This window comes from Clarias gariepinus, chromosome 12, assembly GCF_024256425.1.
Source record: "Clarias gariepinus isolate MV-2021 ecotype Netherlands chromosome 12, CGAR_prim_01v2, whole genome shotgun sequence".
Taxonomy (NCBI): domain Eukaryota; kingdom Metazoa; phylum Chordata; class Actinopteri; order Siluriformes; family Clariidae; genus Clarias; species Clarias gariepinus.
This window is the reverse complement of record NC_071111.1, coordinates 28,812,446-28,835,150: the sequence shown is the minus strand read 5'-3', so window position 1 is coordinate 28,835,150 and position 22,705 is coordinate 28,812,446. Positions and strand designations below refer to the sequence as shown.

Below are 22,705 nucleotides of genomic sequence, written 5' to 3'. Positions count from 1 at the left end.
TTAATAATAATCAAAGTTAATATGAACAAATTCTATCACACTGTGAGTAATGATATGCCTTTTCTCCTGTGTGAACTTGCTGGTGTCATTGGTAATTGATCAACTGATAGAAACTCATTCCACACTGTAAACAGTGATGGGTTTTTTCTCTTGTGTGTTTAAAGGGCATCCTGATCATTAAAACTCTTTCTACAGGCTGAGCAGCGGTGACTTTCCTTCTATACATAATTGTGAGAAGTGTCAGAACCAAGAGTATCCGAGTCTTTGGAAACAGTCTAAAACTGAATCTCTCCTGGTTCCTGCATTCTCACATACCCATTATTGTAGCATCTCTGGATGTGTTGATCGAGTTGATAGGAGTAGAGGTGAGGTTGAGGTGACATGAGGTGAGATGCCTAGAAAAGAGGACACATGGAGCAGAAAAAGTCATGCACCATGGCATTGTTTCCTCCTAAAAAAGTGAAATGACAAAACTATGAAAAACTGCGCATGAAATACAACATTGTAAATTTATATTGTAAAAACATTATCATAACGTAAAGAAATGTGTGAGGTAAAGTGAAAGCAGTTCAGACTCTTCATGTGAAATTAATGTCTCAAATAGTGTTAAAATTCATGGGATCACCATCATGAACTTGACTTCACTTGACCCAAAAACCATACAGTTCCTGTTTTATCTTTTATGATGTGCCATATCTGCTTTAATCAAAAAGTGCATAGAATAATAGAAACTTCAGCAGGGGATAGAACCTTTCCCTACAAAGCTCTCCAGATGTCTTCCATTGCTAAATAGCTTTTGTCCCGCTCAAGGGTAAAAGTGCAGATCTGGGGTGCCATGAGTTCATGAGAGCTTTGATCAGGCTATACATGCCAGTCCCCAAGACTTATCCAGGGCCTAATCAGTGTACAAACACTAATGTGGGAAACAAACATAATTAAATAGAAATGATTTACAGTACATCTGGATGTCCTATAACCCTTGAGGAGCATTTTTATTCCAGAGTGGGTCAATACTGCACCAGCTATGTAGTCCTTTTTGACGTAATATATGTGTGTGTGTGTGTGTGTGTGTGTTTCAGGTTAGAGACACTACCTTTTTAAACACGCTAAGGCTGAACTACAAATCTCTCCTCATTCTATAAATAGTGCACTACACAGTGTGCACATGCCACTAACCCATACTGAGTGTAGTGCACTTACACAGGGAAGAAGAGAAACATTTGGGATTCGGTCACACAGTTCAAGCAGAAACGAGTTTAAATTCTCAGAAATAAACACAATGGCATTTGTAACTCCATCACATCTAACAGCAACTGCAACAACCATAAATATTTGAATATAATGATTAGATAAAGATCTTAAGGCGGCAGAGACTTTTTCTTGCCCAAAGCGTTACCTACTTCTGAGTTTAATAGATGGCGGTTGGCCAAACAGTTTAAAAGTGAATTACCGCCTCCTACTGGACTGGATCGTGGAGCAAAAGATTATGTCGATAAAAACACCCCAACGGCGGCGTGTCCAGTCTGCGATTCCCCCGTAAATGAGCGTGCACGGGGTATATGCGGCCAGGGTAAGTGCGATTCCAAACCGCGCAGTGCTGTTTGCATAGGGCTGTGTGATGCGCGTGCATGTGCACGGTTACAATGTTGCCAACCGCCCTTTTAAACATAGAATCGTCCGGTATTTTGAAACTAAAACACCTGTTCTGTATTGAACCGATACTGTACGCGCTTTGTTCCGTAGTTCTGAAAATCAAAGTGTGAAATCTGTGAGAGATAAACATTAGAGGTTAGTTCTACTACAGGGTGATGTGTGTATGTAAATGTAATCCCTCCTCTATGGTCTTTACCAGAACAGAGACTGCACTTCTCATTGGCCAGGGCTCAGTAGCCAGGAGGGGAAGCACAGCGCGGGGGGTGAAATAAAGGCAGGGATTCGGATTGAGGAGAACATTTGGGAAATGACTGGGAAGCTCTCTCACTCAGGAGTACGAGATGGGAAGGGAGGAGGCTAGTGACCATCACCTCAGGCCACCTGCAGGAGGAGCAGGGAGAAAGCACATCTGTATACATAAAAGAAAGGGTCTTTTGTCTGTACATTTGTCTGAACTTGCTCTTTTAATTCAATTCACTTCACTTCAATTTTATTTATATAGCGCTTTTAACAATGGTCATTGTCTCAAAGCAGCTTCACAAAGATGAAAGAAATTCAATTAAAAAAAAATAATAATAATAATAAAATATTAATAATAATAATAAATTGTGTGTGTGTGAGAAAAATGTGTCTAGATGATAACGAGAAGAATGAATGAAATTTCTCTGATGAGCAAGCCAAGGGTGACGGCGACAGTGGCAAGGAAAAACTCCCTGAGATGGCAATAGGAAGAAACCATGAGAGGAACCAGACTCAACAGGGAACCCATCCTCATTTGGTTGATAACAGATAGAGATGATATAACACCATGTGTGTTATGCAGCTGAGAGTACAATATAACAGAAATTCTTTAAATTAACATGAAGTCCAGTTCAGCATAGGGATGAGTCAGTAGGTGCAGAGGGCAGATGGGGTCTGAATCACTGGGAGCACAGGAGCAGCATGTGTAGCTCCAACCATAATAAGGCAGAATTCAGCTGGAGCTGGTCCTTCTCTGGATGCCTCAGGATCCTCACAGGGTTGGCCTTTATCTACTGAAGCTGGTAAAATCTCCAGATGCCTCGGGATGGGTAGAAAAGTACAGAACTGATGTAGAGAATTAGCGTAGTTGCCATTCAGAATAGATGTACTGAAGTTTGAAGTTATGGGATGAGTTACGTGTATGCCAGATTAAAGAGATGCGTCTTGAGTCTACTTTTAAACTGGGAAACCGTGTCTGAGCCCCGAACACTGTCTGGAAGGCTATTCCAAAGTTTTGGAGCTAAATATGAAAAAGCCCTACCCCCTTTTGTAGATTTTGAAATTCTGGGAACTACCAGAAGTCCAGAGTTTTGTGATCTTAAGGAGCGTGGCGGATTATAGCGTTTTAGAAGACTGGTTAGGTATGTGGGAGCTAAACCATTTAAAGCCTTGTATGTAAGTATTACTATTTTGTAATTAATTCTAAACTGAACTGGTAGCCAGTGCAGGGATGATAATATTGGGGTTATATGATCATATTTTCTGGATCTGGTGAGAACCCTGGCGGCTGCATTTTGGACTAACTGAAGCTGGTTTATTGAGGATGCAGGACAATCACCTAGTAATGCATTACAATAGTCCAGTCTGGAGGTCATCAATGCATGAACTAGCTTTTCTGCATCAGATATGGATAAGATGCTCCTAAGTTTGGCGATATTTCTAAGATGGAAAAAGGCTGTTTTTGTGATATTGGAATCATGATTTTCAAAGGACAAGTTACTGTCTAATATTACGCCCAGGTCTTTTACTGTTGAGCTCGTAGTAACAGTGCATCCTTCTAAACGCAGGCTGAATTGTGAAAGCTGTTGTGTGCTGGTTTTTGGGCCGATGAGTAATATCTCTGTCTTGTCTGAGTTTAGTAAAAGGAAGTTATTGGTCATCCAATCTTTTATGTCCTGGACACACTCGGTTAATCTAGACAATTTAGGTATTTCGTCTGGTTTTGTTGAGATATATAATTGGGTATCATCAGCATAACAATGGAAACTAATCCCATGTCTTCTAATGATGTTACCCAGGGGAAGCATGTATATTGAGAACAGCAGAGTTCCTAAAACTGACCCTTGTGGGACCCCATATTTCACTGGCATTACACCAGACAGTTCTCCATTTAGGTCTACAAAATGGTATCGATCAGACAGGTATGATCTAAACCATTTTCATGCCTGTCCCTGAATACCTATGTGATTTTGTAAGCGATCTATGAGAATGTTATGATCTATAGTGTCGAATGCAGCACTAAGATCAAGCAAGACTAGAATTGAGGTGCAGCCTTGGTCCGAAGCTAAAAACAAGTCGTTTGCAATCTTAACTAGTGCAGTTTCTGTACTATGATGGGGCCTGAAACCTGATTGAAATTGTTCAATGATCTTTACGTTTTCAACGCTGGAGGATCAGAAACTAGTATCAGAAAAAAAATCTGCCTGTCTCTACAGTATGTCAGTTCTTGCAAAAACAGTATTGTCAAGTGAATGTGCAAAACCCATCAAGCACCATGATGAAACTGGCTCTCATAAAGACCATCCGTGGAAAGCAAGACCTAAACTTACCTCTGTTGGAAAAATTCATTTAGAGTTAAATAGCACCTCAGATTAGAGCTGTTTTGAAGGCTTTACAGAGCATGAGTAGCAGACATGTCTCAATATCAACTGTTTAAAGCAGATTATTGCATATTTTCGGCATTGTTTTACAGGGTAGAAAGAAAGAAAAATCAGAAAAGACCATGGAGTTAGAAGATGTGTCCCAATTATTGACTGGTAATGCATATGTGACAAATAAAGGCTTTGATAAAGGCCAGTATCGATTTATATTATGATGCTACTGCTACTTACACGTCCCATATTAAAAAATACTTTTTTTTTTAAAACACGTTAACATGGGTCATTGTCCATGTAGTGAGCTACTCCCGGAAAATGGCAGAGGTGAGCAACAAGCCAGTGGATGGTATCTTCTTATATGAGGTTATATTGAGGAGGGGGAATCTAATTGGCTTTTTTCCCTAACCAACACAAAAAAATTTATTCCTTTTTGGACACACACAGACACACAGGAATCTAATGTGAAATTAAAAATGAACAAAAAAGTGATATTTACATAAGTCCCCTTAAAGTTTTGTAAAATAACATATACATTCTGGAGTAATAATATTCTTGCAGATATTTCACAATGACTTGGACAGCGTAAGTTCCACATAAGCAGAATAAATGATGTATAGTCTAGTCTAGTCATATAATCCGCAATGAGTCTTAAGTGTAGGCTCATGTTTTAATAGAGGTTCCTACTTTTATTTCACAATTTTAAGTTGCTTGTATTACCTTTTCTTTATGCAAAATCTCAATTATTTTGTTTATGAGATAAAAAAAACTGTTTGATAATTATCATGGACTTAATTTGTCTAGAGTCACTGTGAGCCTGATCAGGAGAAAAAGCTTACTGAAAATGTATGAATGAATTAATTAGTGATGAGTATGTAAGAGGTCAGGTCCCTGGACATCCACTCAGTAGTCTTTTTAACCAAATAAGGAATATTTTAAGGATGTTAAAGGATGTGATTGTCATTTTGTGAAAGTTTAACTGCATGCTTATTTGTGTGTTTTTTTTAGGAGTGTAATCCATTTCAGTAGAAGAGATCAGACTCAGACTCCAGGACTACTAATACTCAAAGATGGAGACTCCTGATCTGGACACTGATCATGTGTCCCCACCCTTAAAAAAATGGTAACGTATGGCATATAGCTAGGTTACATTAGTCATTAAATATCTATATTTAAATGATTTAGCTAACAGTCAATACTAAGCATGAAAATAGACTGCTGATTGTATTTAAAATTTGGTCCTCATTAAATAAACAAGTTTCTTACAACCTGAAAATAATTTATATAAATCACAAAATGACTGTCTAAAATGTTTTGCAGTAAACTCCAGGAACAGAGATCAGAATCAGCAGCACGCAGCTGTATCTCCATGAAGAGTGATCAGTCTATGGATCCTCCTATGAAATTTAAAGATGCGGACTCCTCACTTCTACACGGGTAAGTAACTGGTTAAAATAGTTGAAATATTTAACACTGATTTAAAATTTAATAGCAAGGAAAAAATGAAGTTTATCTTGTTGTATATTAATCTCCAGGTAATGAAATCATCACTAGTTGGTGGTGTTTCTATTAAGAGTTGTGTGCTTTATTGTATTTTATTTTCTTATTACTTTTTAAAAAATCGAATACAGTATATGCAGGTGGCACAGTGGCTAGTGGTTGGCACTTTCGCCTTGCACCTTCAAGTGTCCATCCAGGGTTTTATTCCTGCCTCGGGTCTGTGTGCATGTAGTTTGCATGTTCTCCCCGTGCTTGGTATATCAAGGCTTAAGACCCCCTGCGACCCTGTATATATGATAAAGTGGTATAGATGGTGAATGAGTGAGTTAGTGAGTGAGTAAATAAACAAGTTTAATAATGTATATAAATCACCAAATGACTGTTTATAATGTTTTGCAGTAAACTTCAGGAACAGAGATCAGAATCAGCAGCACCCAGCTGTATGTCCATCAAGAGTGATCAGTCTATGGATCCTCCTATGAAGTTTAACGATGGAGACTCCTCACTTCTACATGGGTAAGTAACTATTTTAAATAGGTTAAATGTTCAACACTGATTTTAAAATTAATGGACTAGCAAGGAATAATTAGGGTTCCCTTTAAAGGACATGCTGGACAACCATTAGCAGCACTCTTGATATTATGATATTTATTTCATACTCTTTTATAACAGTCGCACTAGAGAAAACAGTTCTCAAGGATGCTTATCACTCTGTATCCCAGGGAGCTTTGGGACACTTTGATCACTCCTTGGTTCATCTTATTTTAACCTGGTCCAAGAAATGGACCAGTGAGCAAATGCACGGTCGTTAGCTGAAAACCTGTTTCCCAGCTTTTCAGTGTAGCTTCTTTAAGCCACCCTGATCTCCTTTGTAAGTGTGTTCCTGGTGTATAGCCTGTATACAGAAACCAGTGCCAATTCATGTGGGAGAATTCCCATCTTGCCAGCTTTTTGATCGACAGTGCAATCACTACCTGAACAATGATACCAGGCCATCAGTCCTTCCCAACCTTGTTTTGTCTTTACCATCACATGAGCTTCGGTTCCATTGTCCTTGGTATTTGTATTTTTTTCTGAATAATCTGTCTCATCAAGTTCAACTTGTTCAACTTGTTTCAGACTTGTTTCACATTGACACTGGTGTCCATGTGTCATCGAAAGTGGTCCATTATGCATTTCATTTCCTTTGGCTCTTCTCTGTGTTATTTTGATAAATTGTCCTACTCTTCATCTTCTCCATGTTTCAAGTTTATCATGATTACTTCCTTATCTAGTGTAAGCCAAAAATACTCATCATAACTTACATATCTATGTCTATTATCAGCCTTGACTGTACTTTATTTCTATAAAATAAAATATTTCTTTTAAGTTATTGTTGTTATTGTATTTTTAAGGTATTGCAAAAGAAATGGCACTGCTTGCCTGTATATTGTTGCTTGTCAGTCATAACAGCTCCTCTATTTTTTTTCACAGTGTTATACAGAAGGAAGGAGACAGCATAGAAAAGATCACATATACAGAGTAAGAGTAAAACCAACATGACACTAACACATTTGTGTAATCAACTTTCTTCTTTTATTAACTACAGAATGATAAGATCATAGAAAATATACAGTGGACTAAAGCAAATTGTGTTAACCCATCAAAATACAAATGCATAACCACAGGCTAATAACTGAATCCATGTCTCACCACATATTCTTCCTTTACCCTCTCACAGACACGACCCAGACTCTGCTGCTGTAAATGAAATCCAGAAAAAGTTTAAATTAAATCTGGTGAAGAAATGTCAGTTTTTGAATGGAGTAATAAATCTTGGAAACCAAACCCTCCTGAATGAGATCTACACAGAGCTCTACATCACAGAGGGAGACAGTGGAGACGTCAATAAAGAACATGAGGTGAGACAGATCGAGGCAGCATCCAGGAGAACAACAACAGAGGAAACACCAATCAAATGCAATGACATCTTTAAGCCCTTATCTGAACAAGACAAACCCATCAGAACTGTGCTGACAAAGGGAGTCGCTGGCATCGGAAAAACTGTCTCTGTGCAGAAGTTTATTCTGGACTGGGCTGAAGGGAAAACAAATCAGGACGTCCACCTTATATTTCCACTTCCTTTCAGAGAGCTGAATTTGATGAAGGACCAGAAACTGAGTCTGATGGAGCTCCTTCGTGTCTGTTTTAAGGAAACAAAAGAAACCGAAATGTTCAGTTTGGAAAAGGTTCTTTTCATTTTTGACGGATTGGACGAGTGTCGTTTTCCTCTAGATTTCCAGAACACAGTGAGAGTGTGTGATGTAACTGAACCAGTATCAGTGCCTGTGCTGCTGATAAACCTGATCAAAGGGAATCTGCTTCCCTCCGCTCTCATCTGGATCACCTCCCGACCAGCAGCAGCTGATCAAATCCCCTCTGAGTGTGTCCATCGAGTCACAGAGGTACGAGGGTTCAATGACCCACAGAAGGAGGAGTACTTCAGGAAGAGGATCAGTGATCAGAGCCTGGCCAATAACATCATCACACACCTGAAGTCATTAAGGAGCCTCTACATCATGTGTCACATCCCAGTCTTCTGCTGGATTTCAGCCACTGTTCTAGAGAGAATGTTGTGTGAAGCAGAGAGTGGAGAGATCCCCAAGACTCTGACTCAAATGTACACACACTTCCTTATCATTCAAATAAACATCATAAGAGAAAAGTACTCAAAGAAGCAGGAGAGTGATGAAGAAATGCTTCTTAAACTGGGACAACTGGCTTTTAAGCAGCTGAAGAAAGGGAACCTGATCTTCTATGAGGAAGACCTGAGAGAGTGTGGCATTGATGTGAGAGAAGCAGCAGTGTATTCAGGTGTGTGTACGCAGATCTTCAGAGAGGAGGTTGGGCTTCACCAAAACACTGTGTACTGCTTTGTTCATCTCAGCATTCAGGAACATCTTGCAGCTCTGTATGTGCACCTGATGTTCATGATGGAAAAGAAAAATGTGTTTGATAAGTTCTCTGTAGATGTCCACAGGAGTGCTGTAGATCAGTCTTTAAGAAGTCAATCTGGACACCTGGATCTTTTCCTTCGCTTTCTTCTGGGTCTCTCACTGTTGTCCAATCAGAAACTTTTACAGACCTTAGTAATACAGACAGAAAGCAGCTCCCAGAGCACAGAGGAAACAGTCCAGTACATTAAGAAGATGATCAGTAAAGATCTTCCTACAGAGAAATCCATTAATCTGTTCCACTGTCTAAATGAACTGGGTGATGATTCTCTAGTGGAGGAAATTCAACGCTACCTGAAATCTGGAAAACAAAGTGAACTCTCTTCTTCACAGTGGTCTGCTCTGGTGTTTGTGTTACTGACATCAGCACAGGAGCTGGAAGAGTTTGACCTGAGTAAATATATCAGTGAAGATAAGATAACAGAGGCTGTTCTTCTGAAGGTGATACCTGTGATTGCAGCATCCAGAAAATCAATGTAAGAGGAGCTGAATGTATGTATTGTAAGATCTTTGACTTAGGGCACACCACAGACACGAGGCGAGGTCTTACGGGAAAAGGGTAGATTTATTAGAAAAATGGAGAAAGGAAGGGATTTTAAGGAGGGATGTAAGAAAAAAAGGAAGGAAAGAAGTAAGAATAAGAATGTGTACAGGTATGTGCAGGTCTGGAAGCAGTGCCCAGCTGGCATGTAGGCATTTAGCTGGCAAGCAATAGCGGAGACAGAGTGGTGGAATAGGCTCTCAGACAGCAGCTCTTGCAGATTCCTCAGCGGCATGTTTTATAGTCAAGTTTTATGTGTTTGGTGTGGCCACAGGCAGTCACTATGTGATGTAGCCAATGTGGCTGTTGCTTCTCCAGGAGCTGACCTCAACTGGTTGGACTTAATATCGAGGCAGCAGCCTCATGGTCGACTCAATGATTGCAAGGTGCCCTGGTCCTTTGGCTACGAAATAAGCACAAATCATCAACCCTCCACCACCATGCTTCACAGTGGGTATGAGGTGTTTTTGCTGAAATGCTGTTTGGTTCTCCCCCCCAAAAAAGAAAAGCACTAAGCTAGGCATTAAGGCAAAACAATACCATTTTGGCCTCACAAGGCCAGTGGTGGCTCAGTTGGTTAAGGCTGTGGGTTACTGGGTGACTGATCAGAAGGTTTAAACCTCTGGACCATAAGGCTTCCACTGTTGAGCCCTTGAGCAAGGCTCTTAACTGTGTGTCCTCTAGTGGTGCTTTATCCTGGCTGACCCTGTGCTCTAACCGAAGCTTCCTAACTGGGATCTTGTAAAAACATCATTTCACTTTGCTGTAAGGTACATGTGACAATAAATTAAATTATTATTATTTTTACATTTAACATACTCAGGTTGGCTTTTAGGGCCGGAGATGTAGTTTTTGGGATTTTTCTTTGCATTTCTCAGCATTGCGCGGTCCTTGGGGTGAATGTGCTGGAATGTTCATTCCTGGGAAGATTGGCAACTGTGATTAATCTTTCTCACTGTAGATCTCTAGATGTATACAGATTGCTTGCAAATGATTTTATAACCCTTTCAGAATGATGTGCAGCAACAATTGCTTCTCTGAATGTTCCAGACTAGCACATTGCCAAACCTTATGCTTTTATAAAGGTCTGCACACCTGCTGATGATCAATTAATCAAGTGCTGATGATTAGTAGCACCTGACTGCAACTGACCCTGCTAAAGCCTTAAAAATCTTACATTTTTGTTAAATACATAATGACACTGTGAAAACAAATGGTGTTTGTCTACGATTGCACTCACCTAATACTGAGACCTCCTACGATCAGGTGATTTTTGATTATGTTCTTACACAAAAAACACATAGTAATCCTAATTAGACAAGGGCCACTAACTTTTGAACATGACTGCATATGAACAAAAATAGCATAACATTGTTAGCTTAGATTATTTAAAAGAATAGGATAAACATAGTTAAAAACCCTATAAAATTATAAAATACAGGAGTTACATAGTTATTAATTTAGACTGTTTTCTCTCATACGTTTATTATTGTGTTTTTACACTCCAGAGATCTTTACAGTCACTGCTTTCTAGAGATTAAAGTGTTTTATTATTATTATAATTATTATTATTATTATTATTATTATTATTTTAAAATGCATGTTGTAAAGCTGTTACAATTTTGTTTTACTAAAAATAGAAGTTACAGCAAACATTTAAGACCTTGTAAGATCATTTACACTTGTATTAGTTTATGCCCTTTTTTCTACAGTATTAGGTGTAATTTGCTTAGATGGGAAAGTTGGTCAGCTCTGGTCTCAACACTTAGCTCAGAAACCTCCAATCTGAAAGAACTTCATCTGACTGTGAAAGGACTGAATCTGTCTCAGAAAGACCTAGGAGATCCAGGTGTGAAGAGTCTCTCTGCCGTGCTGGAGAATCCACACTGTAATGTGGAAAAACTGTGGTAAGATAATGTCTCTGAGAGTGCCAATATTTCACTGGTTTTATACTTTATACTAGTTTTAGTCATTTTCTACCTAAACGTTTTTTAGCAACATGTTGAACAAATGGATTGGACTTTAAGTGATAATGATTTCAATCCAGAGCCACTTATGTATTAAATAAATATAAAGGTTGTAAGTAAACCTACTGGGGACCTACTGAGAAAGGGAATTAAAATTATATCCTCTACTTCGTTGTCATGGAAGTTTTTTGATGCAACTAAACTCAAACAGGAAGCGAAAGAAAATCTGGAACGCTGGGAAGTTAATTAAAAACAAGTCTTAGCATAAATTTAGTTGCATCAATGAAATTCCATTACAAAGAACTGAAAGCCAACAGATCGTTCTGGCAACATCAGTGCCAAGTGTTAACTCAGAACTTGCCAGTAAAATATACAAGATAAAAAAAAAAATACTTCCTATTCTATTGTCATATATTTAGTTAACAATGAAAAAACATGCACTGTATTTTTGTGTAATTTATTTTTATCATAAGCAGAAGCAGACAATGGTGAGATTTTATATCCTCCTGACATAACTATAAAAGGCAATATTATAGGCATTTTTTGTTATTTTTATTTATTTATTGAATCAACTTGTAAAATACTGATAAAAGTAGGAAGAGGAAACAGTGTGTTATGTAATCTTAATCTAAAACTAAAGGGAGTTTTGGGCTAAAGGAACTGATCATTTATTATTCAGCCAGTCACTGAAAGAAAGGTATGTTGTGTTACTTACTGACTGTCCAGTACAAAGATCAGTTTTAGCTAGTTTTAGGTGAAAATAATTATATCAGGGATTATTTCCCTTATCTCCCAGGGTCTTTGTGGAAATAGTGAAAAGCAGGTTGTTTACAAGTTGATAGTTTACACAGTTGATTGCGAGCAAGTCTTGATTTACAAGCACCGAGTTTAATGCCAAGCATCACATGATCACAACTGAGCCAATGGTTTTTCTCTTTCTCTTTTCTTTCTTTGCCTTCACACACACACACACACACACACACACACATAAAACACACAGGGGAAAGGGTGTCATTCCTTCTCTCCTCTTACTTTAGCTTCACACACACGCACACACATACACAGCACATGCACAAAAACACACACATACATACACAGTGTGTGCGTGCACAAACACACACACACCCATATACAGCTTCTGCACGCGCACACACACACAGCACATGCACGCACAAACAAGGGGAAACACTTATCTGTTGTGATTAAGGTAAAGTTAAGGTTAATTTGTTTTATTTTTACTTTGTATTTTGTATTAATAATTTTTATATGAATAATCAGAATTTTCATTATTTGATCTACAGTACAAGCAGATTACCGGAAACAAATTATGCTTGCAATCAAAGGTTCTACTGTAACCCAATACAAAACCTTCTGATGAAGTGTGTGTCATTATGCGTCTCTACAGGTTGTGTAACTGTGGTGTCTCAGGTGAAGGCTGTGCTGCTCTGACTTCAGCTCTGAGATCAAACCCCTCACACCTGAGAGAACTGAATCTGTCTGAGAACAAACTAGGAGACTCAGGAGTGAAGTGTCTCTCTGCAGTACTGGAGAATCCTCACTGTAAACTAGAGACACTGAGGTAAGATGATCTTTCTGAGAGTCACATGACCTGCTCCTCAGTAAGACATGTTCGGTAATAGAGAGCCTGAAGCAGAGGTTTGTGTTTCATCTGTAATGTTGTGAGGAGAAAGATGTTTTTGGTTTCACTGCACACAGAGAATTTTAGACAGATTTATGTTTGTGAGAAGCAAGCATTTTAGGGTTGAGACAGAAATCTGTGAAAATAGGTGGATTTTAGCATTAAATTTTTGTTTTAAGCCTAGTAAGAAGTTTGCCCACTTAAAGAGACAGAATAATCAAAGATCCAGAAGAAAAAACATTATAAAAATTTTATAAATTAATTTGCATTTCAGTTAGGAATATAAGTATTTGATCCCTAAGCAAAACATGACTACTTGGCTAAAAAATAAAAGTACTTGGTAGAGAAACCTTTGTTGGCAAGCACGAAGGTTTCTTGTTTCTTACCAGGTTACCATTTTGGTCCACTCTTCTTTACAGATCTTCTCTAAAACCTTAAGGTTTTTTGCCTGTTGCTTGGCAACTCGAAGATTCATCTACCTCCATAAATTTTCTATAGGATTAAAGTCTGGAGACTGGCTAGGCCACTCCATGATGATGATGTGCTTCTTCTTGAGCCACTACTTTGTTGCTTTGGTGGTATGTTTTGTTGTGGTATGTTGGTGGTATGGACAGCCCCGATGCATAATGTTTCCACCTCCCTGCTTGACTGTAGAACTGCTTGACTGTTCTTAGGGTCATAGTCAGCATTTTTCTTCCTCCAAACACGCCGAGTTGAGTTAATGCCAACGAGCTCGATTTTGGTCTCATTTGACCACGGCACCTTCTCCCAATATTTCTTAGTGGCAAACTTCAGATAGGCCTTTACATGTGCCTTCTTGAGTAGTGGGAATTTACAAAGCTGAAGGATTTCTATCCATGGCAGCGTATTGTGTTACCGATGGTTTGTTTAATGACTGTGGTCGCACTTTCTTGAGATCAGTCACAAGCTCCTTCTGTGTTCTGCACTGATCCTCCACTTTCCTCATGATTATCCTTATCCCATGAGGTGAAATCTTACATGAAGGTCCAGACAGAAGGGGAATAATAATTATTTTGTATTTATTCCATTTCCTTTTGTCCATATAGTGTATATTGATGGTGTTCTGTATGTCTCTCTACAGGTTGTGTAATTGTGGTGTTTCAGATGAAGGCTGTGCTGCTTTGACTTCATCTTTAAGATCGAACCCCTCACACCTGAGAGAAATGGATTTGTCAAGGAATAAACTGGGAAACTCAGGAATGAAGTGTCTCTCTGCTGTCCTGGAAAATCCTCAATGTAAACTGGAGACACTGAGGTAAGATCATCTTTCTGAGCGAGACATGAACTGCTCCTCAGTAAGACACTTTGTCTAATAGTGAGATTAAAGTTCACTGAAGTGTTGGTTTCATCACAAGTTTTTGGGTCAAATGTACATATGTATATGCATAGCTAGCAGAAATAACTACTCCTAACAACATATGGGTTTAATATTTTTTAGATTTTGCTCTTAAAGCTGAAATAATGAATATACTGCTAGTGAATGTTCATTCTGTAGGTCTTTCTGTCTAGCCGCTATGAACAGATTTGCCAGATCTGTGTGATAGCTAAGTAGCTCAATCCGTAAGCAGTATTAAAACTCTGCAGTTTTCCCAGTTTTTTACCATAAAACTCTAACTCATGTTACTGAGACTGCATTGTTCCCCTAGAAGAGAGCTCAAACTTAGCAGTAATGAAACAGTCATCATATAGTCATTACATATACACTTTCATATAGTAACACAGAGCTAAAGTTGACAAGAGTATTAATAGATGCAAGAATCCACAGCCAAAGATTTAATCCATGATGATGAGTCAAAATGTAATCAGGAATCAGGAAATCAGGAACCTGGCAACTGCTCCCTGCAACATGCATGGTGGGAGTTTACACCTGGTTTTGAGAGAAGAAAAAAAAAAAACATTTTTACTAAACTGAGCAGAATACGTAACCAGTGCACAAAATGCTTGCTGTTTTCAGTCATATGTCTGTGTGTATATATATATATATATATATATATATATATATATATATATATATATATATATATTTTTTTTTTTTTTTTAGGGCAAATGCCATGTTTTCATTCAGGTCTTTTAAATGTAACAATAAAATATCAGACTGTAATTTAGAAAACACATAGATGTTAATTCTCCTAATAATGAATGTTTATACTTGATATTATTATCTTTGTTTTAATGTTGTTTATTTAGTTTATTTTACTTACCTTGCAATTTTATTCACCAGTTATGAATTTCAAGGGTTTATTTAATTTTTTCACTACCATTTTGAATGTTAAATGAGTGTGGTCAATAAAGACCCCATGGGTTCCTCTCGCAGTTAGTGGGTCCATGAGCTGGGGGAGGATAGGCGTCCACGTTGCTTTTTCAGGCTGTTCAGGCGCTTGCTGACAGACCCTCTGTCCAGTCCTGGCTCCAGACATGGGCCTCGGGCTTCCTCCAGGCAGGGTCACTTTTGTTCCTTCTCTTTTTTTCATGGGATTTCAAACCGTTCTTAGTCTGGCCCCTCGCCTGAAATCAGTTGGCCTTGGAGGCCCTACCAGGAGCACATGGCTCTGACTGAATTTGACTGTTAATTACCATTTTAAGGTGATGGTAAATCTTTATGTATTTTAGTAAAGATTAAGAATTGTTTCAATGATATCATCTTTAAATTAAATTTTAAACCACCAATAAATAACTGTTAATGAAGAATGTATCTCACCAGGCTGTGCGACTGTGGTGTCTCAGATGGAGGCTGTGCTGCTCTGACTTCAGCTCTAAGATCAAATCCCTCACACCTGAGAGAACTGGATCTGTCCTATTTTAAACTAGGAGATGCAGGAGTGAAGTGTCTCTCTGCTGTATTAGAGAATCGTCATTGTAAACTGGAGAAACTCGGGTAAGATTATCTCATAGAAACTGCTCCTCAGTAAAACGAGCAAGCCCGGAGTAGAAGTCTTTGGGTCAGATGTACATGCTGTATTAATTTACTAAAACACCAACTAATCTCACAAACCGCACCCGAGACACAAACTACATGCACAGTGTGTGAGCTACAGGGTTTAAAAGCAGCATTAAAATGAAAATGATCTGCAACAGAAAAAATGAATTAGAAGTTAAGACCATGAGCCTGAGAATGTCAACAATTTAATCATCATTTAATCATTTAAACCAGCAACTTGTTGGTTTAAAATTGAAGATGTTTATTTTGTCTAGTGGTTTTAAATAGGGCTGCCAGATTATTATTACAGAAGCAGCCCAGTGGACTCGCTGTTTATCCTCGCTCTTCTTCTTTGTCTTTCGGCTGTTCCCTTCCAGGGTTCGCCACAGCGAATCATCTGCCTCCATCTAACCCTATCCTCTGCATCCTCTTCTCTCACACCAACTAACTTCATGTCCTCTCTTACTGCAGTCCTCTTTCTCTCTTTGGTCTTCGTCTATATCTCCAGTACCTCAACGTCCTTCTACCAATGTAGTCATAATCTCTCCTCTGAACATGTCCAAACCACCTCAATCTGGCCTCTCTGACTTTATCTCCAAAACATCTAACGTGGGTTGTCTCTCTGCTGTACTCATTCTCGATCCTATCCATCCTTGTCACTCCCAAAGAGAACCTCAACATCTTCAGCTCTGCCTCCTGTCTTTTCTTCAGCGCCACTGTCTCTAAGCCGCAAAGCATTGCTGGTCTCACCACTGTCCTGTACACCTTTCCTTTCATTCTTGCTGATACTCTTTTATCACATAATTCAATTCAGTTCAATTTTATTTGTATAGAGCATATTTTACAGAGCAAAAGTAGCAGACACATCTTAGCATTAACTGTTCAAAAAAGGATTAATGCATTTTTTTGGACGCCTTCAGCATTCCTTTACAATGTGAAAGAAAGAAAAATCAGGAACCATCATGGAGTTAGAAAGTGACCCCAAACTTTTGAACGGTAGTGTGTGTGTGTATATATATATATATATATATATATATATATATATATATATATATATATATATCTGTTGATTGAGAGTATCATTTTGTTCCTGTACAGGTTGTGTGGTTGTGGTGTCTCAGATGATGTCTGTGCTGCTCTGACTTCAGCTCTGAGATCAAACCCCTCAAATTTGAGAGAACTGGATCTGTCCTGTAATGATGTAGGAGACTCAGGGGTAAAGTGTCTCTCTGCTCTACTGGAGAATGTAAACTGTAAACTGGAAGTACTACGGTAAGATTGAACCTCTGGGAATTTTCGCACATGATGTACAGTAAATCAATGTAAACACAAAACTTAGGCTGGGGCTTTAAGATCTATTTTAAGTGTCTCAGTGGCACAAGCATAATCAATTAATGATTTGATAATAAAGCATAAAAAAATCAAAAGAATTAAGTTTGTATGAATTGTGAATGTGTATAAATCAAAATGATATGATTGTTGCTGATGAGCAAGACGAGGACGACGGCGACAGTGGCAAGGAAAAACTCCCTGAGATGGTAATAGGAAGAGGAACCAGACTCAACAGGGAACCCATCCTCATCTGGGTGAAACAGATAGCAGGGATTGATGTGCATAATAATATGCGAGACTGGAAGTTCAGTATAAGAGGAGATGTGTAAGCTTAAAGTCCAGTTTGTTCCTGGAGGCTCAGGTACTGTAGACTGTGAGAAATTCCAGGCCTGAACTAGCGAGCGACTGAAGTCACAGGTCCTCAGAGAACAGCTGTCTGCATCAGTCGAGGACAGGACCACCTTCATGGAAAAGTGGAACCAACCCCAGCCCCAGAAGCAGGACTCCAGGATGAGTTAGAGAGGTCCAGCCGGCAGAGGGGGTCTGGATCACTGGCAGCTCAGAAGCGACATGTATAGCTCGACAGAGAGATAGGTAGAGGAAAAAGGAAAGAGGGAGAGAGAGAGAGAGAGGAGAGAGCAAAAGAGATGAAAAATCACATTGCTTATGTGAAAATGCTCTTACTTTTACTATTAAATATACTGTAGCAGTGATTTTTTTTTTACTACGCATATTTACTAAGTGTTTAAGTGATCTCCATTCATGTTTTTTTCTCTCACCACATTTCTTCTATAAAGTTGAAGATTTCAGCGTTATTTTTACAGGTTTTTATAACGTGTTGGACAGGTTTTAACCCAATTCCAGTTATTTAAAATCTTCTTAATTGTTTTAGTACTTGATCAGGCCAATAATTTTATCCTTTAGAAATGGTGACTTTTTTTTTGGCCAGGCAATGTACATTCATCTATTTCTATCTATAATTAGATCTTCATCTATCCTTATAGCATAAAGCTATTTCTAATAGTTTCAACTAAACATCCTACACTCAACACCCTGAACAATTTAAATGTTTGGCATGTTAAACATTATCTTAAGCTTGTGGAAATTGTTTTAGCATGTCTTGCATGGACGACTTTTATTTTTCTTTTCTGTCTTTGGACAAAAAAAATGTCCTTGGAGAAAATTTAAATGTGGCACACAAAAAGACAAAGATAGGGGGAAATTATTCACTAAATAATGTTGGTCGACCAGAGGACATGCAGGGGTGCTACAGTACTCATGTCTAAGATGAAGCATGTTGCAAAGATCACATCAAAAGCAGAATATGTCCCTTTTTTGTATACAGACACACCACTCATTTAAAGACACATGATGTCTTGAAGTTTATAAACTGAATTAAGAGTGTGTCATTGTGTCTCTGTGCAGGTTGCGTGATTGTAGTGTCTCAGATGAAGGCTGTGCCGCTCTGACTTCAGCTCTGAGATCAAACCCCTCACACCTGAGAGACCTGAATCTGTTTAACTGTAAAATAGGACACTTAGGAAAGAAGCTGCTCTCTGACCTTCAGGATGATGAACATTACAAACTACAGACACTGATGTGAGTAATAAGCTTCTTCAATAAATTTATGTACAAAAAATGTACATAAAATAATATTAATTTTGTAAAATTGTCATTAGTTTTCATTTTAGTTCTAATAAAAATCTGATTAGCAGTTGTTGTTGTTTTTAACAATTTGTATAATGCAGTTATATATTCAGTAAAGTGAGTTGATTTAAAATTCATATGAAGGCAGAAAGCAAGGAGTCACACAGAGTCTACAAATGAGTGCATGAGAGTGATCGTAGATAACCAGCTCGTCTCCTTGTTACTGCTGCTTTGTCTGAACAAGATGATCTCTGATTTTTTCTGATTAGCAGCACACTTTCTTCTCAACTCTCAGAACTGTTAGTTAAAATGATCATCTTTTATGCTACAAATATTGTATTTAAGCCGCCACTTTATTCACTCTGACACTCCCTCCAGCACCCTCCCTCCACACCGTGTCTTCTGTCATTCCTGTCAAATTCACCTCAGCTTCTTCTTCAAGCCTCCAGTTAAATATAAATGTAGAACATGAAATAAATGACTCAGTAGTGTTCATTATTTAAAAAAAATCTCCAAAGCCTGTGATTGGATAAGAGCAAGGATGCGTAAATAACTGTTAATTTTCATTTCTTATTTGTTCTTGCTAAATATTGCAACACAGATAATACTAGGGCTGTGTAATTAATACCATTTTACATTCAGTTACAATTTTGGCTTCCAACAAATATATAAAAAAGACAACTAAGATTAAAGAATTTTGGCAAGGCATTCCTTTTTGCAGTAATTAAAAATTTTGAGTGTTCATCCCTCACTAAAAGATAACAGATGGTGATCACTACAGATCTCTCCCTATGGATGGCGAACATGTGAATTATGGATTCATTTAATTAAGTGTAAATGATTTTGCCCTTTTAAAGATTAGGGGTATTTTTGTGCCTTCAAACTCTTTTTCTCATATCATCAAATGAATTTTTATATTATACAAAGATGACCCAAGTAAATACAAAATGCTGAAAAAAAAAAAAAACGCTATAAAAAAGTGATTGCCCCATGCTAAATCATGAATGAACTGTGATGTTTCTAAATCTGAGTTAAATGTCACCTGCCACACCCAGGCCTGATTACTGCCAGACCTGTTGAATCAAGAAGTCACTTAAATACCTGTCTGACAAAGTGAAGCACGCTAAAAGATCTCAAAATGCAACACATCATGCCGTGATTTAAAGAAATTCAAGAACAGATGAGAAACAAATTAGATGACATGTATCCATCTGGAAAGGGTTACAAGGCATTTCTAAGGCTCTGGGACTCGAGCAGACCACGGTGAGAGCCATTATCTACAAATGGAGTGAACTTTCCAGGAGTGGCCGACTTACCAAAATTACTGTAAGAGCACAATGTAAACTCATCCAGCAGCTCATGAAAAAAAAACAAAAAAAAAACAGAATGACACACAAACAACTGTAGGCCTCACTTGCCTCACTTAAGGTCAGTGTTCATGATTCTGATTTTGATTATCCCCTAGACATTTCGACAAATATTTTGCCCAGCATTTCAAAAAAAGAACATCATGCCAACAGTCAAACATGGTGGTAGTGTGATAGTCTGGGGCTTTGCAGCTTCAGGACCTGGACGACTTGGCATTAGTGGATAACCATGAGTTCTGTGCTTTACCAGAAAATCTTGAAGGAGAATGACTAGCCATAAGTTTGTAACCTCAAGCGCACTTAGTTATGCAACAGGACAACGATCCGAAACACACCAGCAAGTCCACCTCTGAATTGTTCAAAAAAAAATAAAAAATAAATAAATAGTTGAATGAAGGTTTTGGAATGATCTAATCAAAGTCCAAACTTAAATCTGATTAAGATCCTTAAACAGGCCATTCGTGCTCTAAAATGCTCCAATGTGGCTGTATTAAAACAATTTTACAAAAAAGAGTGGGCCAAAATTCTTCCACAGCAGTGAGAAAGATTCACTTATAAAACACTTGAAGCATAGTAAAACTTGGTTTTAAATGACAAAATTTCATATTTTCATCAGACAAAATTTAATATTGCAATATAATAATAATAATTGAATAGTGCAATTTTTTTTTTCTGATGAAAATATGAAATTTTATCATTAAAACCAAGTTTTACTATGCTTCAAGTGTTTTATAAGTTGAGTTCTTTAAGCGATAAACAAAAAGTAAAATTATATTTGTCCCCCTCATTTGCCTGTTTGAAAAATAATTCCGTCCATGACTCAAAACCTATTCATTACCTTTGTTTAAGAATAAGTAGGTTAAATGACTGTGATCTAGAAATTGACCAAAATAATTGTCATTATGATTTTTTGCCATAATCGTGCACTGATACTAAAAATGACTGAATGTTGAAAGATTAATTATAAACAGGAGATGATAATGTTTCCCTGGGAGCAGAGATCATGCTGTCCAGAAACATGAGATTCCTCTTTGTAATCATTAATACATGTTTCTTGTTTATAGTCAGGCTATGATAAACATCTGTGTGTGATGAAGACTCCGCTGTGCAACATGTTGGGGAATAAAGAACATTTTTATAAGCACACCTGGAAAGTAGTTCTAACACATTAAACAGACTCAGAGGCATGAAAAGTGTGAATCAGACTGCATAATGACTTCTGACCCCTGGATAAAATTTGTTGGACCTCTATCCCACAAAAAAACCCAAAGATTATTTGGAATAGCAGGTAAAAAACTTGACGAACTCAAGCAGAATCCGGTCAGAGGAAGAAAGTGCTAAAATGCACAAGAATTTCATAACCTTGGCGGAAATCTCACCTGACAGGAACTTATCTGTGTGTGCTAAACAAACGTTAAGTGTTTTATTTATTGTGTTTTAATATTTTAAATCATGTGTAATATAGCTGATTTTCCTTTGCTTTTGCTATGTTATATACCAGTCAAAAGTTTGGGATCACTTTCTAACTCTATGGTTGTGAATTATTTTTGTTTATTTCTACATTGTAAAGCTATGATGAAGTTATATAAAATATTTCAATCTGTAAAGTCTTTATAATGGCTCTAATCCGAGGTGTTGTTACTTGGTGAGTTTTGCGGCTGGTAAAATTATTAAAAATTTATTTAAAATTATTTAAAAATATTTGACAAGAATGTTTTCATCATGCACAGTGAATCACTGCACACATTTCTACAATGAGAAATGCTTTGGTTTGACTACGGTTTGGAAGATCCCAGGTTCAAACCCCACAACCACCATGTTGCCACTGTTGGGCCCTTGAGCAAGGCCCTTAACCCTCAACTGCTCAGATGTGTAATGAGATTTAAAAAAAAAAAAAAAAGGAAGTCGCTCTGGATAAGAGTGTCTGCCAAATGCCTAAATGTAAAATACAAGAAATAAAATATAGAGAATAAATCGATTTTTTCTTAATTTGATTTATAATTAACTTAATTATTAAACAAGAATTTTGTGGAAAAAATTGTAACAGTTCTTCAAAAGTAAATTCATGTCTAAAAACAAAAGAATCGGTTACAAATAAAAGTGGTCTTTATTTCCATTTAAAATAAAATCACCCCAGGACTTAATCCATTAGTAAGTAAATAATGGAATTTTCCCAATCTTCAACTTATCAATTGTCCAGTTTCGGTAAGTGACCAATAAAGCATCAAACTCCTGTTTTATTTATAGGAGTGGGACCTAGTGTGAATATTTTTTGTCCCTGTCTGCCATCCACCTCGAAGTCTGGATGTGTTTTAATGCTCTTTTTGCTCCACAGTTCTAAAGTTTGATTATTAGTTGCTATATATTTTTTGTCAGCTTAGACCTGTCTGGTCATCACAAGGTGTTTCAGTCAGCACATGATACACTCACAGGATGTTATTTATTTATTTATTTATTTGCCGTGTGCTTTGAAACTCTACAGTCTGTTGTGTCGGAAATTTCCAGATGATCAA

At 37.7% G+C, this 22,705-nt stretch overlaps 1 protein-coding gene across 1 annotated transcript; it reads left to right on the top strand.

The window, feature by feature from the left end:
- Positions 1 to 1,425: 1,425 nt before the first annotated feature.
- Positions 1,426 to 21,633, top strand: LOC128534553 (NACHT, LRR and PYD domains-containing protein 3-like). Its single transcript, XM_053509025.1, has 13 exons — positions 1,426 to 1,570; positions 5,277 to 5,391; positions 5,589 to 5,705; positions 6,168 to 6,284; positions 7,242 to 7,289; positions 7,489 to 9,237; positions 11,015 to 11,209; positions 12,675 to 12,848; positions 14,011 to 14,184; positions 15,631 to 15,804; positions 16,945 to 17,118; positions 18,604 to 18,777; positions 21,257 to 21,633. Exons 2-13 carry the CDS (start codon positions 5,339 to 5,341, stop codon positions 21,282 to 21,284), a joined length of 3,177 nt encoding a protein of 1,058 aa, XP_053365000.1. The 5' UTR covers positions 1,426 to 1,570; positions 5,277 to 5,338; the 3' UTR covers positions 21,285 to 21,633.
- Positions 21,634 to 22,705: the final 1,072 nt, after the last annotated feature.